General features: G+C 45.2%; 2 protein-coding genes across 2 annotated transcripts in view; both read right to left on the bottom strand.

The window, feature by feature from the left end:
* The window catches only part of UVSSA (UV stimulated scaffold protein A), a gene marked incomplete at its 5' end in the record, with an annotated part of 46,426 nt that extends 36,870 nt beyond the window's left edge, over positions 1–9,556 (bottom strand). The window contains 6 exons of the mRNA XM_084263289.1: positions 1,681–1,809; positions 2,414–2,523; positions 3,658–4,086; positions 5,220–5,340; positions 8,965–9,295; positions 9,459–9,556. Of these exons, the coding sequence (XP_084119415.1) occupies positions 1,681–1,809; positions 2,414–2,523; positions 3,658–4,086; positions 5,220–5,340; positions 8,965–9,295; positions 9,459–9,556 (1,218 nt within the window). The remainder of the gene's footprint in view (positions 1–1,680; positions 1,810–2,413; positions 2,524–3,657; positions 4,087–5,219; positions 5,341–8,964; positions 9,296–9,458) is intronic.
* An 11,788-nt stretch (positions 9,557–21,344) lies between these two features.
* MAEA (macrophage erythroblast attacher, E3 ubiquitin ligase) overlaps positions 21,345–27,118 on the bottom strand; it is a gene marked incomplete at its 5' end in the record, with an annotated part of 48,884 nt that continues 43,110 nt past the window's right edge. The window contains 4 exons of the mRNA XM_084263075.1: positions 21,345–22,596; positions 23,019–23,214; positions 23,808–23,941; positions 24,986–25,094. Of these exons, the coding sequence (XP_084119201.1) occupies positions 22,501–22,596; positions 23,019–23,214; positions 23,808–23,941; positions 24,986–25,094 (535 nt within the window). The 3' untranslated portion in view covers positions 21,345–22,500. The remainder of the gene's footprint in view (positions 22,597–23,018; positions 23,215–23,807; positions 23,942–24,985; positions 25,095–27,118) is intronic.

The raw sequence follows: 27,118 nt of genomic DNA, 5'->3' as shown, positions 1-27,118 counted from the left end.
ACAATGTATTTTCCTTCCCCCCCCTTCCTTCTAACAACAGAATTTATTAGCCTCAAACCTCACATAGATAGCACTGATCAATCTCCAGAACTGGCAACAATACCACTTTAAACACACACACACACACACACAAGAAAATCAAGGCTTGAATGTCCTTTATATCTTGCAAGAAATATAGCAACCAATATTCCATGCAGAGGTGCAGCAAATGAAGCCCTGTCAAGCAAATGGCAGGAATGACAGCAGATGTCTGGATTCCTTCATAGCTGGTTGCATAAAGGTAGCACACATATTTCATTGGAGGGAAAAAAACCCCCACCAACCCTCTGACATGACAGTCTTCCAGTACTTTTCATTCAGAGTTGGCATTTTTGACTGGTGTGGTACATCAGTAGGTATTAAGGTGAAGAACTAGATTAATTGTGATAAAGCTTCAGCTGCACAAGGAAAGCAAAGTCTGCAACACTCAGGCAGGGCTACATGAGGCCACCACAAATTAGCCCAAGCTATAATGTCCTGATCAAATTCTTGCAATCTAGTTATAAACCAGACTCTACTCTGACCCAAACCCCTCATTCTCAAGTCAAGCTACACAGCAATTTCATCTGATCACAGCCTCCCCTATGGAGAGAGGCTGAGGGAGCTGGGCTGGTTGAGCCTTAAGAAGAGAAGGCTGTGGGGGGACCTCATTGCAGCCTTCCAGTCCCTGAAGGGAGCAGAGGAACAGGAGGGGAATCAGCTTGTTAAAGGGCAGAGACTGGCAGGACAAGGGGGATGGAGTGAAGCTAAAGGAAGGAAGGGTTAAATTAGATATTAGGGGGAAGTTTTTTCCAGAGAGAGTGGTGAGGGGCTGGAACAGGCTGCCCAGAGAGGGGGTGGGTGCCCCATCCCTGGGGGTGTTCAAGGCCAGGTTGGCTGGGGCCCTGCGCAACCTTGTGTAGCTCCAGGCCTGGAGGTTGGTGTCCCTGCCTGTGGCAGGGGGGTTGGAGCTCTGTGATCCTTGAGGTCCCTTCCAACCCAGACCAGTCTGGGATTCTATGAATATAAGTGAGCATTGTGCAGTCCTGCTTTCTAGCTACATCAACAAGCCATAAATTCCCTTTTGGATCTGAAGTACTTGATGCTTCAGTCTCTGTTCATTCACAAGATCTATCTACTTCACAAAAAACCTGCCAGAGGTAGCTAATCTTTGTGATAAAGCAACTAATTCTCTTAAGATATCCTCAATCACATTGCATACTCATGAGAGAGAGTAAATGACCCGAAGCAGACACACTACTTCCCTGCACTGTGAAACACTGGCACAGCCTGGCAAGTAGCAAAAGAACACGAGTAACATGGTGTTTACTGAGAAACATGCACAAAAGAAGCTGAGGATTTAAGAGTGATGCACATTAAGAAACTAAGAGTAAATAAAATCTGAACTAAATCACTTCTCTATCCTAAACAGAGACAGCACTGCCTTACATGGTTTTGGCTAATAACCAGCCCCCTGGCATACTATCCAGGTGCTAGCACAACCTCCTTGAGAGAAGAAATGGACAGTTGCAGTAGTGTCCTTTTTGGTAAAACCTGTGTTGAAAAGTGAAGCTAAAGCCTTAAGAGAAAGTGCATTTTTTGTATACGAGGTAAGCATCACCACTGGGCCCCTCCAGTAAACCAGAACTTTAAGAAACTCACCACTTTTCTTTTCCTTGCTTTAAAGGAAATGTTCATGTCCTTGTATTTCTTCATGGCAGCCTCCATTTTGTTCTTGAGGTCAATGGCACATCTCAGCCGATCATCATTTATCCCTGCTCTGGTAAATAACTGCAGAGCAAGAAATCAACATCCTTATTCTTGAAGACATTTGAGGAAAAAAATTAATAATAATTGGGTTTTCCCTCATAATTAATGAAATAGCATTGTCACAAATTCCTTTATTTTACAAGCAATAATTAGCTAAGCTACTTCTTTTCCTACCCAGAATTTCAGAGGTAATAGCAACTGTTAAAGACAGAGTCTGAGCAGCTGCCATAAACATCTCCTGAGAGCATCCTTCTATAGGCTAAATTCATGCCAGAGGCTCCTGAGCAGCACTTATCAATTGCCAGAAAGGGCATACTGCTCTTCTGATGCTGACATTACTTTAACTCTTCATGAAGAAGTTCGATTTTACCACATCTTAAAAAAAAAGATGGCTGGAGGTAGCATAGCTCATGTTGAGAGCCATCAAACAAGTTATGTAGCTCCTGTAGTCTCCTTTTTCCCCACGCCTATCAAACTAGAAATCTTTTCTATTGGCTTTTCTATTTGTTTCTTCAACCTTAAGTTTCCTTTTTGGTTACTCTCCCTCAGGATTTTTTGTGCTCCAGGCCTTTCTCCTTCACCTTTTTATTTAAAAAAAGGAAAAGAAAAAGTCTCTTCATCCTACCTGAATCCAGGACTGCACAGAAGGCCAGAACTTACTTCTGAGGAGTTTGTGGGCATCCATGACATTGTTTACTATGGCAGTATTATCTTCATTCTCATGGACTTTTACATCTGCTCAAAACAGGGGAAAGTGTTAGTGCATGATGTTTATAGTACCTTCACTACAAGAGCTAAAGAAGCTACGTGGAAGAAGTAGAGATGAACCTTTCTAAAAAGATTTGATCACTTCAGGGAAAGTTACAAACATGAGAATGTTTCATTGTTCAGGATTAATTACTCTACCCAAGGAAAAGATTAAAAGCTTTCAGTCCATTGATGACAGACAGAGTTGTTAAGCCACTAGCAATAGAATCACTAAATAAAACACAGACAAGTGGAATCTTACTAGTTACCTCTTCTGGTATGTTTCAATCACTGGACTGTGCCTTATTGTACCCATGTTCAGGACAGCACTACCTCACTGCTGCTTGCACATGAACTCCCATTAGGACAGTACTTGTAAATGACTTCACTTAGACTATCAAAACATAAACCATACCAATTTTTTGGGTAGCACACATTAGCAAAGTTGCATTAAAAAAAAAAGGTAGAATCATAATCCTTAAGGCTTCCTAGAAAACCTACTGGCAAGCTCCTGGCAAGTTCTCAGCCAAAAAGGGAAAAATGTTTCAGAAATACTCAATTTTAAGAGTTTAAAATAGAAGGTTGTACCCCAGGAAAAGTGAGTAGTGAAGTGTATGAGAAAAGAAAATTATATGTGGTAACCAGATTTCTCATAATACAGGAAACATCTTATTATGAAGTGCTGTAATGTGGTTATAGAATCATAGAATGGCCTGGGTTGGAAGGGACCCCAAGGATCACAGAGCTCCAACCCCCTGCCACAGGCAGGGACACCAACCTCCAGGCCTGGAGCTACACAAGGTTGCCCAGGGCCCCAGCCAACCTGGCCTTGAACACCCCCAGGGACGGGGCACCCACCAACTAATACAAAAATTCAGTCTTAGAATGTAACTAATAAAATCTGTTAACCTCACACAAGGACACCCAAGCCTAAGAATGGTTACTAGATGAATCTGATATAGAAAGGAACTCCAAAATAAATCAAAGTGGCATCCAGGAATCCCAAATCAAAACAGTGTCTGGGTCCCCCAGCACTTAGGTCACAGAAAAACACTGCCACAACTACAAAGCACTTCAGCCAAAGATTGTCTCCAGCAATACATGAACATTTTTTCCAGGTACCTGTGGAGATTTCAAGGTCTAGAGTGTACTTATGTGAAATAAGCCCATGGTTCCTAACAAAAGTCTGGTAATCATCATCATCGAGAGCAAAGACACCAGATGGAGTTTCTGAGCTTGTGTCTCCATTTGATTCTTTTTCCTCAGGCTTCTCCTGTTTCTCATCTAGCTCTGTATCAGTTCTAACACACTGAGAAACAGAAAGAACATCCTTGCTGCAGCATGGCTGTTCATCATCCATGCACCCAAAATAGGCCTGGTTGGTTCCCATCTGGGAGGATGAGTAGGATGCAGGTCTCTTCTCATCAGCAGTCATTTGTTTGCTGGGTTCCAGTTCTGTGTTGTTCACAGTGAAGTCAAAAGGATCTGGCATCAGGAGCTGGAAACAGTTTTCCATCTCTGTCAGTGTGTGGGCAATCTCTTGAGATATTTCTATCAAGACAGAATTGGTTTAGAGTATTATTAAACACTGTAAAACTCTTAACTTCTCCAGAGCAGACACAGGTTCACAGCACAGACACGACTGCCAAAGTGGTAACCCATTTATCCAGTAATCAGTGATAATTTAGCTGCAGAGATCTCTCTCCACTGCAGAAACTGTGGTTAGAGAAATTACAATACTTTTCTTCAGCAGGAAATCTAGAATTTCCAGAGCAAGAAGTTTAGGATCAGTGTTCCTCCTTTCCCCATCCTCAATAAATGCAAAGATGACACAAGTAGTTCGCAGAATTTGAAGGACAACAAGTTTCTGCAAGGATTTTCTTAGCAATGTTAGTGGATATTCCCTCTACAGTCATGAATGTTATAGTTGCTTGCAGGTGTAGCCATGATTACATGCTATTGCTCAAAAGATGCTGCTAATAAAAGTGACTTTAAGAAGGTTAAATCTCTTTATAATTCCACCCTCATGCACAAAACCATTTCAGGCATGTAGAATAAGTGCAGCCACAATTGGATGCATTGTGTATACCAAAGTAATTTAATTAAATAACCCTTTGTAACTGCAACATCCTATATTTACTATCTCTCTTCTTCTTTCAAAAGATCTTTGCCAGGTACATGTACAGGCCCCAGTTAAGACACGTTTTTTAGCAGTAGTATGACACTGTTCATAGATATCCTATGCTGCATCCAGGATTCCTGTGCAATATAATTAAGGTCATCAGTCCACAGGGTATTGGGAAGTCTGTGCCTAGTCAGTGACACAGAAATCAAGCCACTAGCTCTGTCTGAGAAGTTTAATGACAGGCTTGCTTGAGGTTATGCATTCATACTGCACTGAATTACAGCCCAGACCTTCACTTGTTAACATTTCTATTTTGTTAAAATCCCTTCCACACTACCTGAGCTCACTGTCACTCGTCTCCCCTGATACTCTTTAGGAGAGAGAGACAAACAGAGGGTCAAGTTCTAACAAATGTAACATTCCCATCCTCTATGGTCAACTATTATTTAGATAGCTAGTCTCTTATAATTTGTTTTATAGAACCTTAAAAATGCTTGCTTTAAACATGGAACCAAAAAAACCACCCCAACACACCACCACATGCACCAAAGTGACTCACCTTCCATTTCTTTCTCAGCTCTTTTGGCTTTTTCTTTGTAAATGTTCTCCAGTCGTTTTTGTTTCTCCTCTTCCCTCCTCCTCTCAGCCACAGTTCTGGCATGAACATCTTGAAAATCCACCTGAAGAGGAAAAGAAGAGAAAAGTGTAACGTTCCTCCTGAGAAACATATAGAAAATCTATTTCCTAAGATCCTTATCTGTGGTGAGCAATCCTCTAACACCCAGGATCAGGCAGCAGCTCAGTGGTACTCCCTTTTATCTCTTCTCCTCCAAGAATCAATAACTACAGGAATTCTGAACAGAGTTTTTACTTCTACTAATAAGGGAGGGCTGGGAATTGATGGCTTTCAGAAAGGGATCAAAAGGAAGAAAACCAAACCACGTAGATTTTCAGATCTAAATTGCAGGGATAAAGTAGGATTTGGGAGACCTCTGCCACAGCACTGGAAGAATAGGCAGGGAGAGACTACACAGGGTGAGTATTCAGATTGTGTGTCACACTACTAGTAAAGGAAATTTAGGAAAATTGGTAAGCACTGCTATCACAAGTATGTCTATCTGAAGAATTACTGAAGAATTCTGTAAGCAATGGAAGTAGAAGATATTCAAATGAATCAAAAAAGACCAAATTGGGGATTTTTAGAATGACATTTGTGGGAGATTGAGGGAAAGGTCATCATTCAATCTCACTTTACTTCCTTATGCCTAAAATGTAAATCTGAGTGATTCAAAATGCTGTTTCTTAAAATATTTACTTGCAAAGAGGTTTTTTCTTTTTAGTTTGTTCATAGAAGGGCTTGAAAACGTAAATGCTTTTCACTTCTATCTTAGGGAAAGGAGTCTTGTGTTACTGCATAAGGAATCCCCTTTGAAGAAGGGAGGCACAGTATTCCCTTTGATTGCTACCACACAAGTTGCATTAACTTCAACACAGATGATGTTGAGTGCTACACAAGCCTCACACTTTGCTGCTAGCAAATCCCACAGACTCTCTGTCTACAAGCATCCATGTCATTTGCCATTCCTTCCCTTTATGTGTCCCAAAAGGACCAGCCACATGCTGTTTCATACTTCAGCACCTGGTCAGATGCTCTTACAGCACCTGCCATTATCATTGCAGTTTGCCAGTGACAACAAGAGGGAGCTGGGGGTGTTCAGCCTGGAGAAGAGGAGGCTGAGGGGAGACCTTCTCCCCACCGACAACTACCTGAAGGGAGGGTGCAGAGAGGTGGGCGATGGTCTCTCCAGCCAGGGGACAGGAGATGGGACAAGGGGCAATGGGCTCAAGCTGCCCCAGGGCAGGGTCAGCTCAGCTGGGAGGGAAAAGTTCTTCCCTGGCAGAGTTGTGGGGCTGTGGCACAGGCTGCCCAGGGAGGGGTTGAGTCACCTTCCCTGGGTGTGTTTAAAAAAGGGTAGATGAGGTGCTCAGGGATCTGGTTTAGCTTGGGATGGGAATGATTGGACTTGATGATCTTAAAGGTCTTTTCCAACCCTGTGATTCTCTGAAGAGTGCCACTCACATACCAGATACCTATCACCAAGTCTACAGCATGCACAAAGCAATGAGCTGCCCCAAAACAGGGCACAGCAGCCTCTCACAGGAGCCTCACAAGGTCAGAATAACTTGGGGCCTGAGTTGGATGCACTCACTGACTCCCTCACTAACTGGGGTCACCACCAACTCAGAAACCCAGTCAGAACACACCTAACCTCTTTTAGGGGATACAGGCTGAGATCAGAGCTGTCATTCTGCCTCTCTATTGGCACTGACTTCAGGAAGGAAGCCATTTCCCATTATGGAACTGGACATGATGGGTTGCAAACAATCATTCTTGATTTGCTGGGGATAAGCAGCAGGCCCAGACAACTACTGCAACTTTGGGGAATTAAAGTGCAGGATTCAAGTAATCTATACTGAGCTGTTTAAAATCCCATTCACCCCATAATTGCAGCTCACTCTATAATTCCAGGCATGCACTCCTCAAATGCAAAGATGGTACAAGATGTCTCAGTTTCCAAATTATACAAACATTTGAAAATATTTTAAATTTATTTCCCCCCCTCCTTTTTTGAATTTTGACACAGGAGTTTGAAAACAATTCTTTTCAGGTATACTGATCTACTATTTGTTCTTGGTACCTACTAATATCAAAACAGTGATTAGCTCTCCAGATTTACACCCTAGAAGTGCAGCAGTTGTCATTTTCTAACCAACTGTTTATAAGGTGATTTTAGTGATAATAAAACACCCCAACCAACCAAAAAAACCCCAAAACAACCACAAACACAGCTAACATTCTTCTCAAGATGCCCTGTAGGACTGTGACAAACAGGTAACACAGAGCAGCAGGTGTACTTTACTTCTAGAAAGTACAAATACCTCCTCAAATCTTCTGGTTGCTTCCCACATGTCAAGTGTTAAACTGGCAGAAGGCCAGTTCAGTCTGCTTGCTCATCTCAACTCCTGAAGTACAAGAGGGATCAAACTATCTAAGATTGTTTCTACTGGTACTGCAGCTTCCAGAAGTACTTGACTTCAGGTGCTGCAGCAAATAATGCAGCTGACCTTGCTGGGTAGCTTAGTATCACAGGTACATGGGGTGATCACCCAGTTGTAACTGGAGAGCAGCAGTTCAGCACAGGAGCACAGAACAACATGCCACACTTCAGCAGACTTGTCATACACTCATTAAAGCTTCCCCATCTCAAGCCCTGCATTTCTCCTGGTCTCTTTTTTTTGTCTTATTATCAAAACAAGAAGGAAGGATTCAAAGACTATCACCTTTTCTGAGCAGATGCCAAAAATGTATAGAAAAAACCCCACAATACAACAAATAATACAAGAAGGGTGCACTGTTAGTTTAGTATAGAACCAAGGCCACAGAAATACAGCATGTATCACTCAGGATTTTCATCTACTGTTAGGAACACTGAGCATCATCTTTCCAAAGAGAGAGTCAATAGGTTTTCTGAAAGCCTGATATGATCATTGTAGATAGTGTGAATGCTAGAAAAGCATTCCCAATTTCATTGGCTGTACCTCAGAAGGGATACTGAAGGAGGATGTTCAAAACACAGCAACTTGAAGCCCAGAGGGAAGAGCTACAAGCAAGTGTTTACATATGAGAAATTCCTTTTTAAAGCTTCCTGTATGACACACAACACACTGCAACTGAGGGGGAACAGCACCTACACCTACTCTCACTGTCTTACCCTGAAGGGATGCTAGAACAGGACAGATCAGCACAAAAAGTCAGGCTAGTTTAAACTTTCACAGAAAAACTTAACAGCTGATTACCCTCCCTTCAGGTATAACCAATATTTCCACTCTGAAAAGGCTAGACTTTGAGGCTGCAGGTAGGAATCAGTGGGTGAAAGCCTTTTGTTGAGCAATACTTAGTGCACCCCAAGTAACAGCCAGCTGACCTCAGTTCTGAGTACAAGCCTGAGGTTTTTTTAAAACTTCACTATACTGCAAGATGAACAAAACATCTAGGGCTTGTCTTCAAAAGGCTATGCCCTACTGGATGCCTCCTAAAGACAATGTCATTTCCAACAGCTTTAAACAGCTCCTAGAGGTCACAGAATCACAGGGGTTGGAAGGGATCTCGAGAGATCATCAGGTCCAACCCCCTGCCAAAGCAGCTCCCCAGCTCATACTGCACAGATAGGCATCCAGATGGGGCTGGAACACCTCCAAGACCATCACCTAAAATCACACACAGGAGCAGCAGTGCAGAGTACCTTCTTATTCTGCTTTAAGAAGTGGTATCCCAGGGAAAGCTTCTTGTAGGCGTCCCCGTATTTCTCGTGCCAGTCCTGCACCGACTTAATGGCCGCTTTCCTCAGCTTCTGCGCCACCTCCTTGGGCGGGGGAAGCGGCTGCTCGTGGTTTATCCCCACCGTGAGCTCCAAGAAGTCTTGGAAGTCGGAAACGATCAGCGTCCGGAACCGATGGGAGCGGGTAAACAACTCCTGCACCACCTGCAAGGCAGAGAAGCGCACCTCGGCGTGCTCCTGGCAGAGCCGGGTCATCAGCAGGTGATAGGCGTGGCTGACGTGTTCCTCCGAAGACCTGAGAGGGGAGAAAAAGCAAACGTAAGGGCGGCCGAGCTGTTAAACGGGAGGTTGGGCACTTGGAGCCACGACCAGTCGCGCCCGGCGCAGAGAGCAGGCCCCGGGGGCAGCCCCGCCGCGCTGCGGGCAGGCAGCGAGCCCCGCGTCGGGCGGCTCCCTACTTGCAGATGGTCTTCAGCTCCTTCATCCTGCCGGGCTCCAGCCGCGGCTCCCCGGAGGTGGTGAGCTCCTCCACCAGCTCGGCGAGGCGCTGCGCCATCTCCGCCGGCAGCCGGGCACCGAGTCACCCCTCCACACCCCGGGCCGGGCAGCCCCGTCAGGCCGCCTATGCCCGGCCCTCGGGGGAGCCCCGCCCCGCCCCGCGGCGGGTGGTACCTTCCCCCCCCTCCTCCTCCTCCTCCTCCTCCTCCTCCTTCCCCCTCTCCCTGTCTCCTACCGCCCGCTTCCGTGCCGTGACGTCTGCGTGACGTCAAGCCACCCGGAAGCGCGGCGCGGGGAAGGCCTTAAAGGGGCGCGTTAACCCCTTCTTGCCCGCGGGGGCTGATTCCCGGGAAGGGGCTGCACCAGCCAGGGGAGCCCGGCGGGGAACGGTGGCCGCCCACCCTGTGCTTCCGAACCTGCTTGCAGTGTTGCCAGAGAACCCCTCCAGTGGGTGGTTGTGGCAGCAGAAGAGGCCGGCGGCCTGGCCTGGCCTGGCGGGGCCGCGGGGCTGGGTGCTGAGGCGGGGCGCTGAGGTGCTGGCTGGCACATGAGGCGCTGCCCCTTGGAGACCCCCAGACCCCGACCTTCAGGCCTTACAGTGGGGCTTCCTTCCAGCTGTGAGGGGAGCCAAACCTCCGGCCTCCCTCTTCTTTCCCCTGCTCCAGCCTTTGCTCTCCCAGAAGCTAAATATGAGGCAGGAGACGAAGGGAGGCAGGCAGGGAACCAGGCCCGGGTTCAAAGCACCCTGTAACCCATCCCCTCCTCACTTCTGCATAGGAAAGTGAGTTTTCTTGAGCAGCTGCTGCTATCCAGAGCCTGGCGGGTTCTTTACAAATGCCAATCTCACTTGGGCTCCCTATACCCCTTATAAACCACAATTTGAGCTTCTTAGCATGGATTTGTAGGATCCATGCCAGCTGTCAAGACTTTGAAAGGGAATATTAGAGCATAACTGTGTTTACAAGATACCTTCCACTTGAGAGCCTCAGAATGTTTGCTTGACAAACAGTATAGGTAACCAGTTGGCATATGGAGGGAAAATGATGAAGGATCAATAAGAGAGAAGCCAAGGCACTGAATACAGCAGGTGCTGTTACCTACCTAGGTCCCAGCCTTAAAGCATGGTACATGCTCTGCTGCTGTCTGATGATGTGATTAACCAACATGCTCCCTCATTTTTTCCCAAGCACAGGAAAGCATCCAGGACTTTGTCTGGCTGTTCTCTAAGGGCATGCAGGTGCTGCTTTGAACATCCCAGAGAAGGGAGATATTTAAAATATAAAGTTGAAAGTGTTGGATATTAATTCAGAGTTAAAGCATGTGTTGAAAGGAACATGTGAATTGGTGTTGCAGGTGTCTCTGCTGGCCCCAGTGATGAGGGTAAACACTAAACACTTTCTACAAGCAATGAACTCACGTTTTCAAAGGCATTTACTGCAGTTAATGAATATATACATAATGAATATATACATTTTGCAGTGGTCCTGTTTCTGATTCAATACAGGAAACCAATGACATCTGACTTTGTAATCATGTTTCTCCTCTCGTTGCCTTCCATTGAGTAAAATGGATTGCCATGTCAAGGCACACAGAATGGCCCAGCTCATCTTTAAAGTGTAGATCAGTTTATCAATATTTCTCATTTTTATATTGCTCTTAATTAGATGGAAAGTGCCTGAACAACTGCTTTCTATTAGGTTATTGCTTGCAAAATTAGCATTGCTGTGCTGCCTAGAAACAGTATTTCACAAGGAGCCTCAAGCAACATACTTGACATCTACGAAGGCACCAATTCCACATCCATGCATAGTGTTTAAAGAAAATCCTGCAAGGGGCCATATGGTTTTACAAAGAAGCAGTTGACAAATGGATGCTGAGCTGTGTAACTCACTCATGGTAGTCCCCTTGGCAGATCCCAGCCAGAGCTAAGCTATTTGCATTTTATTATCTTTTTTAATCAAAGACAGTTACATAAAATCGTGTTTGCTCAAGTTGCTGAGTTGCTTTCCCCTTCTCCTTTTTAATGAACATGGTAAATATCCACAATTTGAGTATATTTCTCTACGTCCTTTGCCTGGACTAACCTGGCAAAAGTCTGAGGAGAGCCAGAACACCAAAAAAATCAATTTAGCTGCACCTGCATTGATTATTTCCCTGACACAGATGTTCTGGGCTGTTCAGCATAGGTGCAGAGGTGAAACTAAACACAACTGCTACCCCTTGAGAGCCTCAACGTTGACTGTCACTATGGGTTTGCATCTGGTTTCAGCAAAGCCTGAGTCTGCTACCTCATGTCATGTGGATCATGAGGGGTTGTTGATTCAAGAAGTTGCATTTCTTACCTCTGGGCTGAGAGATCAACAGTTACACTTGCAGGTTGGTCTCCAAAGTGAGCAAAACCTTGCAGGAGCAGAGACTCTTCCAGGAGCACTGTCCTGTCCACCACTTCTCCAGGACACACAGAGCTGTCATCAGTGGCAAGAGGCATTTGTGATAGACATTTTCTCCTACAAGGTATCTCCAGGCATGACCAGTTAGTCCAGTATCTTTGGCCAAATACCTAGACAAAGAAATACCCAGAATTTTGTTTTCACTAGATGATTCTTTGCTTGGGATTGTTTTCCAGCTTCACGATAAAGGAGCATGTCAGGCAGAGAGAAACCCCACTGAACTTTTGAGATTAAACTGTATTCAACTTAATGACATGGAATTAAAAAGGAGGGTTTCTTTTCCTGCCAAAGCAAAACTTGGGCAAAAATGCTTCCCCACAAATAACTTGGGAGTTAAAATAACTTTGGGTTTCAGGCCTGAAGATGCAGAAACATGATAAACACTGATATTAAATTGTCACAGGGTTTGTGCCAGTTGGGTTGCAAAGAAAATGCCAACCTATGAGAGGCGAGTAGATGCTTAACCACTGGTTTGACTTGAGCAGAAGGATGACAGCTATTTGAACACTCTGAACTACCTCATAAGGGATAAGGACTATATTTAAAGAGATGTTCTCAAAGGAGAAACAGTCTCTTCATTAAACCATCAGTAATGCAAGGCCAGAGATACTTGGCGACCTCCTCTAATTATGTGAAATATTGACTGTGACAACACTTCAGGCTATTGTAACGTTTTATAATTCTGTCATAGGGGGAGATGAATGGACCTGTTCTGTATGGCCTAGCTCACTAATTAAACAACCATTTGTAAGTTGGATGGAGCAGGAATAGCTGTAGGAGAACCATCACAAATCAAGGAGCACCTTCCTAAACGTAGCTTACATTCATGTCTAGAATAATAACACCAGACTTTAAGGCAGGACTCAGATCAGGGGGTTCAGAAAAGGAGGAGCTTGAAGCTTGTTAACCTCTGAAAAAGGAGAGTGCAGAGGAAGAGAAGAACCCCAAGCTTCTAATAAGAGGAAATCCAGCCCAAATTCTGCTTGAAGACCCTCTGGTGCTAAATCACACCGCAACAGAAATGCCACCCTTCAGGCACAGGCAAACAGGACTGCTTTCATGCACACCATGTTAGCAGGAGTTGCTTAAACAATTAAAGAAACTGGTTTGGGTGTCACGTTGACTCCCTGATGGCACGTTTTTGAAGTTCTTTCCTATGAGCTATCCTGTCCTCGGAGACCCACAGCCTGTAACAGAACAACAGTCACTTGAGCTGCTTTACTCCACATGAGAGACTTCACAGAGCTGTGGCTTCAGATACCCAAAGTAATTGGTGGTTTTTTCCTTCTTTTCCCAAGGATGTGGAGGAGGAGAGAGCTGCCCTGAAGCTGCTAAAAGCTGTAGCCATGTAGCTGCTAAAAGCTGGCAGCAAAGTCCATTCCTGACGTGAAACTGCTGTCAGACACGGACAGGCGGAGGGGGCTGCGTGTGTCACACAGTCAGTGCACACCGGTGCACAGACACTGCTTCCCATCTCTCATTTCTCTGTCCTGTTTGTGACCCAGGTATCCTGAGCCCACAGTGATGCTGCACTCACTCATTCACAGAAGCAAGTCCTCAGCCATCGGTCAAAATCCACTGCATTCCCTCAGGACCAGGCGAGGGCCCAAACGGGCCTGTTCTCAGGCTTCGGGCCTGCTTGGGATTTCCTTCATCTCTTCTGAGCAGTGACCAAGAAAGCCACATGGATCAAACCAGAATTTCCTAGGGATTTTCTTTCACTGTTAAGATAAAAGCCTGCTTTGACTTTATGAAAGGATTATTTATATACTTCAGCTTTTGCAGGCTGAAGGAAAGTCCCTGGCTTGAGGAAATTAGGACAAAAACAGAGTGCAAGGGCCACAGTTGGAGAGAGAAGGAATAATTAAAAAATAATTAAAAGGGAGAGGGAGGCATCTTAAAAGAAAGAAGCTAACAAGTCTTAAGAACTGTCTGGAGCCATTTGTTTACGTGTTTAAAGAGGTGTTTTGAACGTAAGTGGGAGCGGAACAGGAAAGAATTCCTATTTCTTATACTGAGAGCCCTTTGTGTGCCCTCAGTACCAGCAGCCAGCACATCATGACAGCCCCACTGACCAACATACAGCTATTCCTTTCTAGCATGCACTACCAAGACTCCTAAAATGTTTCACAAGCTTTTGGGCAATTGAACCTCAGGACAGCACGGAACAAGACTTGTAGACACCATCAACACATCGAAGGAATAAGCTGATTTTCAGAAGTCCATGGGATAACCTCCCAAAAAAGCTGAGTGTGGAATCTGGGGCACTGGCTCCATCCCCTGAGCAATACATCCCTGCCCCACTGCAAGCTCAGCAGAGTTACTCATGCAGCCACCCGTTTTCTGTGTTTCAGCTTGTTTCATGCAAGCATTAAAAGGCCTCTGAAGTGAATCACTGCTGCTTTTCCTCCTTGCACAAATTGCAATAGGAAAATGATATAAAATACTCAAAACCCAGCAGCAGTGGATAACGCATCAGTAAACTACACACAAAGCTTCCTTGACTGCCTGTTAAGAGCAGCATAAAGGTCAACCTCTCCAAGAGGCACAGTAAACAAAAGACAAACTTTTTTGACCCCCTGATCATTTCCTCAATTACAAAAATGGGTCATTAAAACGCAGCCAGGGTGAGACTTACTTTTTCCTGGCTGAGTTTGAGTGCATCTGTGATCTGTGGGTACTCATGTTACCTGTCTGGAGAGACCCCTTCAACAGCCCCTGGCACTGGCTTGCAAAGGTCCCAGCAGCCAGTTTATGTACATATATGTGCAGTTTATGCTGTGTTTATGCACATATGTAAGTGTATCTCTCAGCATTTCACAGAATCACAAGGTTGTAAAAGACCTTTAAGATCATCAAGTCCAACCATTCCCATCCCAAGCTAAACCAGATCCCTAAGTACCTCATCTACCCTTTTTTAAGCACACCCAGGGAAGGTGACTCAGCCCCTCCCAGGGCAGCCTGTGCCACAGCCCCACAGCTCTTTCAGTGAACAATTTTTTTGTAGTATCTATTTTTTCTAATATTTCAAAATGATTTTATCTATTTATTCTCACAAAATATTCTAAAGCTTTATCTAGTCCAGGAAGAAACATACAACCGGTTAGTTAAGCTCCCAGAGCCAGGGGAGGCGTGGATGCCTTTACATTTTTAGATTAAAATGAACGTATAAAGCTCTGAACTTCCCACCCTTCAGTCAAAGTGTGCCTAGTTAATTACAAGCACAAATTATTTTCCTTATCACCTTCCTAAGAACCCCCGTGGCATTTCTGCCAGTTTTTAAACCACACACAGAGCAGAGACAGGGCTCTCTGTGAGATGGGGAGAGCATCCCCGTCCCCATTCCCATCTCCATGTCTATCCCCCTCCCCATCTCCATCATCTCCATCTCCATGCCCATCTCTGTCCCCATGCCCATCCCCATTCCCATCTCCATGTCTATCCCCCTCCCCATCTCCATCTCCATCCCCACCTCTGTCCCCATCCCCATTCCCATCCCCGTCCCCATTCCCATCTCCGTACCTATCCCCCACCCCGTCTCCACGTCCATCCCCATCCTTGTCCCTGTCCCCATGTCCATCCCTGTCCCCCTCCCCATCTCCATCATCTCCATCCCCATCCCTGTCCCCGTTCCCATCTCTATATCTATACCCCACCCCATCTCCATGTCCATCCTCTTCCTTGTCCCTGGCCCCATCTCCATCCCTGTCCCCATCCCCATTCCCATCTCCGTATCTATCCCCCACCCCATCTCCACGTCCATCCCCATCCCTGTCCCTATCCCCATCCCCATCCCCGTCCCCATCTCCATGCCCGTCCCCCCAGCCACCCGCGGGGCGGGGAGGTGGCTCCGGCCGGGGCTGCGTTTGGGCTCAGCCCCCAGCAGATGGCAATGCAGGAAAACCTGTTCCCGTCCTGCCAGGCCAGAGCTGGGGCTGAGATCCCTCTTTCCAGGAAGCGAAGCACCGCCTCAGAAACCCCTCTTGATTCTTTTTAACGTGTTCTGCGAGGCAGCGCATCCTTTTCACTCGTTTCTTTTGCCTTTAAATTGGAGGATTTGAACTGACAGGCTTGTAGCACTGACCTGTGGCCATGGGTTCTGCATCCCAGACCCGAAACCTTAGGGCTGACCTCTGAGGTTATCCAGGTGCCAGGGGTTTTCAGGGTGGAAGGGTCAGGTTGTTTTTTTTGTTTCCTCACAGGGAAGGATTTCTTCCTGATATCTCATCTAAATCTCCCCTTCTTCAGCTTCTTGAGCCCATTACTCCTTGTCCTGTTACTCCCTGTCCCTGTAACCAGTCCCCCTCCAGCTTTCCTGCAGCCCCTTCAGGCACTGGAAGGCTGCTCTGAGGGCTCCCTGGAGCCTTCTCTTCTCCAGGCTGAACAAGCCAAACTCTCTCAGCCTGTCTCCATAGCAGAGGTGCTCCAGCCCCCTCCTCATCTTTGTGGCTTCTTCTGGACTCACTTCAACAGCTCCATGTCCTTTTTGTACTGGGGACCCCAGAGCTGGACACAGCACTGCAGGGGGGTCTCACCAGAGCAGAGGGACAGAATCCCCTCCCTCGACCTGCTGGTCACTCTACTTTTAATGCAGCCCAGGACACCGTTGCCTTTCCGTGCTGCCAGCACGGTGCTGGCTCAGGTTGAGCTTCTCATCCCCCAACTCCCTCAAGTCCTCCTCCTCAGGGCTGCTCTCAAGCCATTCTCCACCCAGCCTGAGCTGTGCTTAGGATTGCCCCAACCCATGTGCAGGACCCTGCACTTGGCCTTTCTGACCTTAAGGAAGTTCACACAGGCCCAACCTCTGCAGCCTGTCCAGGTCCCTCTGGATGGCATCCAGATGCTGAACAGGGTTAAACAGTTCCTGAGCCATAGTGACAAGCTGTAAGTAGTGGGCTTTTCCTTCTGTAAAGCTTCTGAAGACCATGGCCCATAGTAGAATAATATAAAGTGGTCAGAGTTCTTTTAAAAGAAGAATGGAGTGATTTCCAGCAAAAGTCCAGGAACAAACTGCAGGAAATAAACAGCTGCAACAGCACCTAGAAGCAGAGGCTTCAATCAGTCTGGATGCTCTGAAACAAAATTGAGGGGCAACTCGTTCATCAAATCCAAGGCTCTTCAGGGCAAAGTAGATGTGTAGCAGCAAAACACCCCAGAAACAAAACATGAATTCAAACTGGAAGCCAGGCACATACTTTAGCAGTGAGGAAACAGATTCTCAGTCTCATGATGATGTTTTGCTGACAGATGTGCTCTGACCAAACAACGCTGGATTGTAAAGAGGTCTGAGAGTCAACAGCTAAAATCAGGGCACTGGGCATCTATCGCTCCTGGCGAGGAGAGGAGAGGAGAGGAGAGGAGAGGAGAGGAGAGGAGAGGAGAGGAGAGGAGAGGAGAGGAGAGGAGAGGAGAGGAGAGGAGAGGAGAGGAGAGGAGAGGAGAGGAGAGGAGAGGAGAGGAGAGGAGAGGAGAGGAGAGGAGAGGAGAGAGAAGAGGACAGGGGTGGCTGGAGATGAAAACCCTGGGGACTCAGTAAATGTTAAAGCAGGAGCCCTGGATCCTGCTGCTAGGAAGTTGTCAGTGGATCCTGGCAGCAGGACAGGCTGGAGGGAGAGTAGTTTGCAAATAGAGTTTAAGAAAAATGATGCTTTGGCACTTGGAAGGTGCTGAGAATGTTCCCAATTCAAAACACAGTTACCTGAGGACAGGTCGGGTGACAAGCAGGTCCCTCCAAGGGTGGAAGCCACAAGAGCAGCCTCTCTGCCTGCCAACAGCAGGAGGGTGGCTTGGAGCACATGGTGCTGGGAGGCTGCACCTTTGGGATCAGAACAGAGTCGATCCATACAGATCTCAGGGGGGTTGCACAGGGTTCTGAAACACTCAGGAAACTTGTTCTGCAGCACTTGAGGTTTTAGCCTGGATGTTTTAGTATCACTGTCATTGAGCATGAGACAGGAGGAGCCCAAAGCTCTGTTTTGTGGCTTTCACAGTACTCAACTGGGCTACAATCTTTATCCTTGCTGCTGGAACAACTGTGATGTTTTGTTTTCTGATGGGGGTGAAATAAGGGACTAATGATTATTTTTAAACTCATCAGGCCTAGGTTGAGGGCTTGTTTTGTGGTGATGGTTTTAACATTGACACCTGAGGGTTCAGTGCTACCTGTGTTGGCCCAAAGGTGGTTCTTGGCTTCTTCAGCCTAGGTGACAAAAATGGTACCCGAATTCTGACTCTTTTTCATGCTGTTCCTGGAAATACAAGGTGTGTGTGGGGAAGAATTAAGACAAATACCTTATTCAGATCAAAATCTAATCCAGCATCTCCCATCCTCAAGCAGAGAGATCACAGGCTATGCTATTTATAGTTTCCTGACAGAAAGAAAACACTCATTATCCTTTGCTAATTGGTTTAGACTCAGAGAGGCATTCCTGGATGTGGTAACTGCTGAACTTACTCCAGTGAGGAATGCTTAAATTTTACCTCCTGAGTAGAGGGCTTCAAACATAGAGATGGGGAATATATTTTGGACAAGGGTGGGATAATCTCTCTCTTAACAAGGCAGGGGAAATTCTGCCCTGGGATTATAGAAATTTAGAGACAACAGGTGTTACATCAAAGAAGTTCTGTTACTCAGCTGAAGGAGCAGAACATGGTGATTCAGCTGGAGCTGCTGTGCTTTTTTCTCTACCTGGGAGTTAAATAATTACCTCACCTGTAAAAGCAGCACCTGCTGTACTCACTGGTTTTGGAGGTGGGGCTTGCATCACTGGAGCTTGGGATGGATACACCAGTGAAATCCAAACTGAACAAAGCCCATAAAGTTGATCACTGGGGTGTTTGTGTATCTGAGATCAACGTTCACAAAGTGCTCCTGGAAAAACCCAAACCCAAACCACCCTACAGATGTGCATCAGCAACATCAACTCCCATCTGCTCTTTACTGTCTGAGCATCCAGCAAGAGGAGGGGACACACTTGGTGGCTGTTGCTCCTGGAGGTGGCTGTGTCTCTGTTCCCACACGTGCAGGTTAGCAGTGTAGCTGCTCTACACACCCTCCATACCCAGGGAACAGTCACCTTGCAGTCTGTTTGCAGACTCCAGAGACCTCAAGCCTCATGCTGACTCTAGAAGAGAGTTGGGAAGCAGGCTGGAATACTCCCAGACCAGGAATACTGCACTAGAGCAAGTCGATCAGAGCTGGGTTGCCCTTCCCTCCACATCTGGCCTCATGCTGCTTGGGTCTCTCTGCAGCTGGCAGAGAGACAGCACAAGCCTGTGCTGCTGCCTCCCTCACCCCAGCAGCCAGCAGCCACTGTCCTGGGACTGGATGATTTTGAGGGCCCCTTCCAACCCAAACCATCTGATGATTCTGAGACCAATTCCCTCCCTGAATCCCTTCAGTATTTAACAAAATATTTCTAGGGTTTGAATCCCTAAAGCTGCTACTTGAAACAGAAGAGACATTTCCATATGGAGTACTCACATGCACCTTGAAGAACCTCCTACAGCTCTGCTCGTCTCTTCTCAGTGATTTGTCTTGCTGTGGTTTGCAAAGAAGGAAAAGGAAATTGTCCACTAGATGTTCCTATCTGTTTATTTCCTTTTGGTGAATTTGTCTATATAATCCTGCTTAATCTCCATGGGTGGGGAACAAAATGTTTAAATTAGTTAATGATCTTTTTGTGCTGAATTGAATGGGCTTTATCATCTTTCTCTCCTCTTTCTTCCTTCTAGCTCCATCAGGAAACAGCCCCAGCTGGGAACTCGGATGAGCTCCCTGGGAAAATCTGCTCCTCTGCTCTGCAGGGCAGATAAAGTGATTTCCCAAAGAATTCATAACATCAAAGTTAGTTGTATGGGACAGGGAACAAGGTCCAAGGAGTATGTACAGATGTGGGATCCAGCCCCTTGGGGGTTATTCTCCCCACTTAACCAGCTTTAGTTTTCCCCATTAATTTGGGAGTGAAGGAGGGATCTTTTCCTGAGCCAGCTGGGCTGGGGTTAAGTTCCTCCAGGTATGGAGACTCCACCACTTCCCTGGGCAGCCTCTGCCAACAGAACCAGAAACTCTGGCCCAAGGAGTCCCAATCTGGGACAGGGAAGCAACAAAGCCCATGAACCTGCCACCTGGACAGAGCCTCAGTCGTGCCACAGACTTCTGATCACAGCTGGAAGAAACATGCTGAGCAGAATCCAGTACCTCATCATTCCAGAGCATGGGAAAACGGGGTGGGAAAGGTTTAAATACAGATGTTCTTGCACCAAGGGATCTCTCCCTGCATCGTGGTACCGGACACCGGGTGCAGGTGATCACAGTGCAGCTGTGGGTCTCAAAGCACAGCCCCATGAATGGCTTGGTGTGTCTCCCAGCAGCTCTGAAGCATAAAACCCCCAAACTGTGACCTTTCCTGCCCTGAATGTCTATTAAGAATGCTCAGAAGCTTCCTTTTGGCAGATTACCAGCTATACGTGGCTTTCTCATTCTTCCTCTCTCAAATCTTCCTCCCCAACCCCCAAGAAGTAATCTTATTAATGAGTAGGAAAGAACATGCTAATGACATGGAAAAAAACCCAACAACCAACCCCTACCAGCCCATTTGTCTTAAAAGCTTCCTGCAAAATGCTTCCCCTGAGTGTGTTATCTGCTTTACTACTTCCTACCTCCGCAGTGTGCCATCTCAGCATCCCAGAGCCAGCTCAGCCTGGTAGATAATGGAGATCCTCTGTATCCCTGCCCCACCTCCACGCTGGGGATACAAACCACTTCCAAAGTTCCCTTCTCAGCAGCCCCACAGGCAGGAACAAGGGGGATGGATTAAAGCTGAAGGAGGGAAGGTTTAGATTAGATATTGGGGGAAGTTCTTTCCAGGTGAGGGGCTGGAACAGGCTGCCCAGAGAGGGGGTGGGTGCCCCATCCCTGGGGGTGTTCAAGGCCAGGTTGGATGGGGCCCTGGGCAACCTTGTGTAGCTCCAGGCCTGGAGGTTGGTGTCCCTGCCTGTGGCAGGGGGTTGGAGCTCTGTGACCCTTGGGGTCCCTTCCAACCCAGACCAGGCTGGGATTCTATGATCAGGAAGTGCAGGAGCACAGGGGTCTGCCATGCTGGCAGCTCTGCCGTGCTCCAGGTGCACCCAGCAACCTCAGCGTCGGGACACAGGAACCTTTTAAGACGCCTCACTGGGAATCCCACTGTAGTTGCAGCTTCAGAGTGGCTGCTCCAGTTTATGTAGCAGTAATCTCTCAGTGCTGAGCACAAAAGGAAGCTGTGGTCCCTCCAGCACTCAGCCACTCCTCAAACCCTCACACCCAGCATCTCCCACACACCCCCTTTCAAAAGAGACGCCGATAAAAGGGTTGATTTTTCCTTTCACACTGAAATACAAAGCAGCTTTCTAATTTTATATAATCAAGAAATGGAAAACAATTTTTATTAACATGTTTTACATTTACAATCTTTTATTAGCTAATCAACATCAACATGCAAAAATAAGCGCTAAGTACAAACCTCTACAATATGGTTTTGTTTAAACTACAATGGTTTAATTCTTCTGAAAAGTCATAAGGATGTGTTCTGTAGTTGTTAAAATTGAACTATTAGTTTCAGTCATGAATACTATTTAAGACCCTAAAATTATGTAATCATCCTGCAAGGCATCTTCAGAAACTTCGCCCAACACTTAATACCAGCTCATTTTCATGTGAGTACATTCTCAAAGCAAGAAATAAGGCAGTAGCACTAATGATTTCATATTGAACCCTATGCACATAACTAAGAACTTTAGAAGGACTTTAACACTATGGTAGACTGGAAAAAGAACATTTAAACAAGCATTGGATCTTGCCTGAAATGTTCTCAGTTCCTCTTGAGACTTATGCAACCTCCTTAAAATATTTGGGTTTGGAAAAAGACTTCGTACTCCTTCAAACCAGTCCCCAGGTTGATCCTCCAGAGAAGTCAGGCTTGTCTCTGGGACATCAGTGTCTTCCCTTGGAAATAAGTTACATCGTTCATGTTCAGGATTACTTCACCAGAGGATCACATAGAAGGCAAAGAGGAGCTTAAAGGAGAACATAGTGGTAGTACTGAAATCTTTGATAACAAAAGGGTCTTGGACAATTGTGAAAAAGAGGGAAGAAAAAAGGATTCAATTTCAAATCTGTTGTAACTTTTCACTTTTCCCCCAGTGCAAGTGTCCATCTTTAGACAGGTTTCCTTTAGAAGATGAGAGTACTTTTGAGCAGAGTCCAATTCTTGACTTTATGTTACAAAACCTTAACAATCAAAATTCTTTTGCTTTGTTTTTATTCAAGTACAAACTTAAGTCATAATTCCTCTTTTTTTTTTAATTTTATTTTTATTTTTAAAGAGTGTTTATTGATGCTCATTGATCTTTGGTCGCAAGAAACAATAATGCCACCGACAGGTCTGATCCCCCCCCAAGGTGGCAGGTTTTGCTTCTTTGCCACACATTAAGGCCCCCCCCTTCTCCAGGGTATGCCAATACACACTGTGTCGAAGCTCCAGCGGCACTTCAGCACCTGGGTTTGTGCACCTTACATGATGTAGACTTTCTCAGCTTGTGAGAAGTTGAAGACTTCTTTGGTTCTTGGGCAAACTACTTTGTCATCTTGACGAATAGAAAGCAGAGACTGGGGGGGGGGAACAAAAAAGAGAGTGAAATCAGAAGATTAAACCCACACAAGTGACTGGAAGTGTTATTTCATACTTTAGTGAATGGGATTTTTGGGTATTTATAAAACATGATGCTAAAAGTCTGAGGTAAAAAGTATTTTTGCCCACTTATTTTGCATTATCACTCTCTAGAGGGAATGATTTCTAAGGCCACTTGATTTCATGGGATGAATTCATGTAGCCAGACATTAGCTTCTTTAAAGACCTATTTAATCACTGCAATACACACACCTTTCCAAGTTACTGCAGGAGTTATTATTCTTCTGTTAACAGAAAATACTTCTTGCTTTCTGAGCTTATAAACTCTTTTTTTTTTGACCCAGAGAGTTATTATAAACACTGCTACTGTAGACTTTAAGTGGCTGCTGTCAACACTTACATTGTATCCATAGACATATCCATTTGGTAGCATCATAGGAGGGTTGTTTTCGTTCATTACATCCCCCGAAATCTTGCAGACTAGTCGGGAGTTGGCACAATGTGCCATAGGCAGGGGCTGAGCCAGCTTGTTCAGGGATTTGCTACACACAGGGCAGTCTGGGTTTTTTGAGCTCCCATCCTCTTTATAACACTGTCTGTTTAGCAGCGAGTTAAGGAACGAGCACCACAGAACACAACAGTGACCTAATGAGAAAGGTTGGGGAAAAAATAGTGAGCTGGGCAAATATGACCCAGGTTATGGAGCACAAAGGACCACTCTGCTCAAGTTTAATGTGTGCAGCTAAATCAAGTGCTTGCTGCGTTTCAAGAGTGAGCACCAAGTGTCTGGCACCCTCTGCAGCTAACGATGCTGATGTAGCAAATCCAAGTCAGTTTCAGAAGGTGCAGGATAGATTTGGGCACCCACAAAACACCAGACAGGGTAAATCTGTAAGTAATTCCAAAAAAACTTCTGCTGCAGATATATTCAGATATATTCACCACTCTAAGATACACTCTCATGTAAACAGAACACAGATCTCACCTGAAATTTTTACTTTGGGCTTGCTTCTTTTTAAACCCATGCCATTTATTTTAATTTCCCCTTAATTTAATAGAGAGACCAAGTCACACTCCATTTAAATAACTCCAAAGTATTCCTTGGAGCTTTCTGAAAAGCATCCCTAGAGTGAAAACCCCCCCACAGTGTTTCTTTGCACTCAACAGTGGCATCTTCATTAAAGGATACGGTGTTTTTATAGCTGAAAGGCCTGCCTGGAGTGTTATAGTAAAAACAGAATTGTTTCCCAGCTGATGTAGTCTGTAGTTATCATATCTGAACTGTTGGATCAGCATTCTCCATCGAGCAGGGTCCAAGAGATCCTGTTAAAACAACAACACAAGTAGTTTTCAGTGAGATTGTGCTGGGGAGGTGGGGGGAAACCTGGAGTGGTGAGTTCTGCAAGACTCACTAGACTGAATCCCTCACAAAATACAAGTGCACATGCTGATGTGTAGTATGAGTGTGCTTAGTTAAAGAGAGCCCTTTAACACTAGTTTACTAGAAATATGATTTAAATCAAGCATTCCTTAAAATAGCTGGCATAAAGATATTTGAACCTCCAAACTTATTTTATTGTATCGTGCACATGAACTTCTAAAGACCCAAGACCCCAGTTCAAAGAGGATGCATCAATATCCAGCATGAACACTGTCTTTGAAACAATTCTGCAGTGAAGTCTCTACACATGATCTTCCTTGTTCTATCAAACCCAGTCTAACCACAGTTTCTAGTCTCATCCTCTCCATCACCTACCAAACGTTCCAAGTATGTGAATCCCAGTAGAGCTATTTCTTGCATCTAGTTTTCTGGCATGCTGGCCTGCTTACAAAGAAACACTAGTTTCATGGCATGTTTGCTCCACAGCCTCTGAACCAGTAACAACAAAAAGTCAGAAGCCCAAGCAAGGCTAATTCTACTGATACCTCTTTGTAAAATATAAATATATATCTCTCACAGAATTTTGTATCATTTCTGAGGGGAAGAAAAGTTTTAATTCAGAGAGCTGGCACAATCTCAGGTTAGAGAAAGCTCAGCTAAGCTATGTGTTCAAGGACAAAATTCTTTAATATATATTGTAATGCTGTGGGTTACCTAAAAAAACCCCAAACAGTAATTAAAAGTCAGGATTTTTTTTTTTCATAGAAGTAAGAACTAAACTCACAGGCCAAGGATATACTGAATCCTTAAAGTTATGCTGTGAAAGTCATGTAAGTAGTGAAGACCCTTAAGGTCTATTAGAATCGTGGATTTTAGAACATGAAATTAGAACAACATTTGATCTTCATGTTCTCCTGTAAGGAAAAAGAACAGCACCATGTATTTCCTTGTTCTGCTGTACAGGTGAACTCCAAACATGACGTTACCTTATAGGGGGAGATGTGAGTGTCTGAGGGAAAGGCCAACATCCCCATCACTTGCCGAACCTCGTCCAGCTGGCTTCCCTCAGCCTGACTGAAATGCTTCCTTGCATGTCTGAAACATGGAATGTAGACCTTTGTTAGGCAGCCTTGTTTCTAAATCAAGTAAGAGTATATAATTACGCAAGATTTCAGAGAAAACCTCTAGATTCTGCACTCAAAACATGAGCTCCCAAAGACAGTGCATTTAGAGGGCTTGAAAAAACACATCCTGCAAAGAGCTGCAAGAATGACCTTGAGCATTGGCAGTTTTACACTGGAGTGTCTTAGAAACCAGGACTTCTGTCTCACCTCACACCTAGATCTAGACTGACAGATCCATGAGTATCAGAAACAATGTCTATGCAAACTCAATGTATCACACTTACTCCCTTGACATACAGTGGCAAGTGAAATAAATGCAGCCTGATAATCAGCTACTCCAAGGCATGAAACAGCCAGTGTTCAAATACCTGCTTGTTCATCCTGACACTGGAGAGAATCTCTGCTTTTCAAGGAATGATTTTTTGGGGTATAGGCTAGAAGGCAGCATCACTTCCTGTGCAGGCTACAAGAAGCTGCAGGGGGATGTAGTAGAAAACACCTTCTGCAGAACAATTATTAATTCTTTTTTAAACCAAGGAAATAAAAACTTCAGTAGAATCCCAGACTGGTCTGGGTTGGAAGGGACCCCAAGGATCACAGAGCTCCAACCCCCTGCCACAGGCAGGGACACCAACCTCCAGGCCTGGAGCTACACAAGGTTGCCCAGGGCCCCAGCCAACCTGGCCTTGAACACCCCCAGGGATGGGGCACCCACCCCCTCTCTGGGCAGCCTGTTCCAGCCCCTCACCACTCTCTCTGGAAAGAACTTCCCCCTAATATCCAATTTAAACCTTCCTTCCTTTAGCTTTAATCCATCCCCCTTATCCTGCCAGTGTCTGTCCTTTAACAAGCTGATTCCCCTCCTGTACTTCAGTACAAGTACAGATACTGGTAAGAGATGCATGCAAGGCTGAAAACCTGAAGGAATTTAAATTTAAAATGTATTTAAATTAAAAATGTATTTAAAGCAAAATAGAAACTTTAATTTTAATTAAATAGGATTTTTAATAGAAACTTTAATTAATTTTTTCAGTAAATTAATACTAAGAAACCAGAGAATTATTATCAGATTACAAGGATATCCAACTACTTTAAAAGCCTCTATAAAAGCCTCTCCTAGTCTTCCCAAGATCATCAATCTTTAGTTGGGGTTTAAACATGCAGGAAACCCCTCCAGCTTTTAAACTGGATGATAAGTTCAGCAGTTCTGCTAAAAGCTCCTGTTTTCAGCAGTGCACAGATGCCACACAGTAGAGTGAGTACAGAATCAGCACAGTACTGAATTTCTGGCACTGTGCAAGTGTAGAAAAGTCTTCCTTTTACTGTATTTTCTCTGTGGTTATGGAGAAATTACTTGATATCTTCTTTATTATTGGGAAGATATCAAGTAATTCCTGAACTACTCTGGTATTTGGGTTTTTTTAAACTTTCAGAGACTTTTGTTAAAATCTATCTGGTTTTAAACAGTAGAAACTGCTTTTAGGAATGTTCAGTGTTTTCCAATTGCCCATTTAATGGGCTGAATTAATTCTGTCCTCCACCAGCTACACTTTGGTCATCAATACCATGAGAACAGTCTCTTCAGCAGTGTTTCAGTGCTCCTACTTCCTCTCCCACCCAAATCAGGAAGCAATGGAAGTTATGTAGGACAGACTGTTTCCACCCAACTTCCTATTTTGGGTGAGCAATTCAGGAATGTAAATATTGTTCCCCAGGTGATGGAGGAGCTGCTATGAGAGCAGAAGGGTAACACTCACTGCCTGAGAGAAGAGACTAGGCAGCCTGGACATACTGGAGGAATGCTAAAATAGGTGCCAGTGCAGAGCTGCAGATGAAAGCCACAGCTTTTTGAAAGCAAGCTTTGGCAGAACAAAAGAAGTTAGACCTACCTGTTTTCACACTGTGAGTGTGAAAAAACTATCTTAAAGAACTGATCACACTGCACTTGTGTTCTGTGAGACCACACCTTGAGTACTGTGACCACTTCAGGGCTCC

This window comes from Gallinula chloropus, assembly GCF_964237585.1.
Source record: "Gallinula chloropus genome assembly, chromosome: 4".
In the NCBI taxonomy this organism is placed as follows: Eukaryota; Metazoa; Chordata; class Aves; order Gruiformes; family Rallidae; genus Gallinula; species Gallinula chloropus.
The sequence above is the reverse complement of the archived record's forward strand: the minus strand, read 5'-3'. Positions and strand labels throughout refer to the sequence as shown.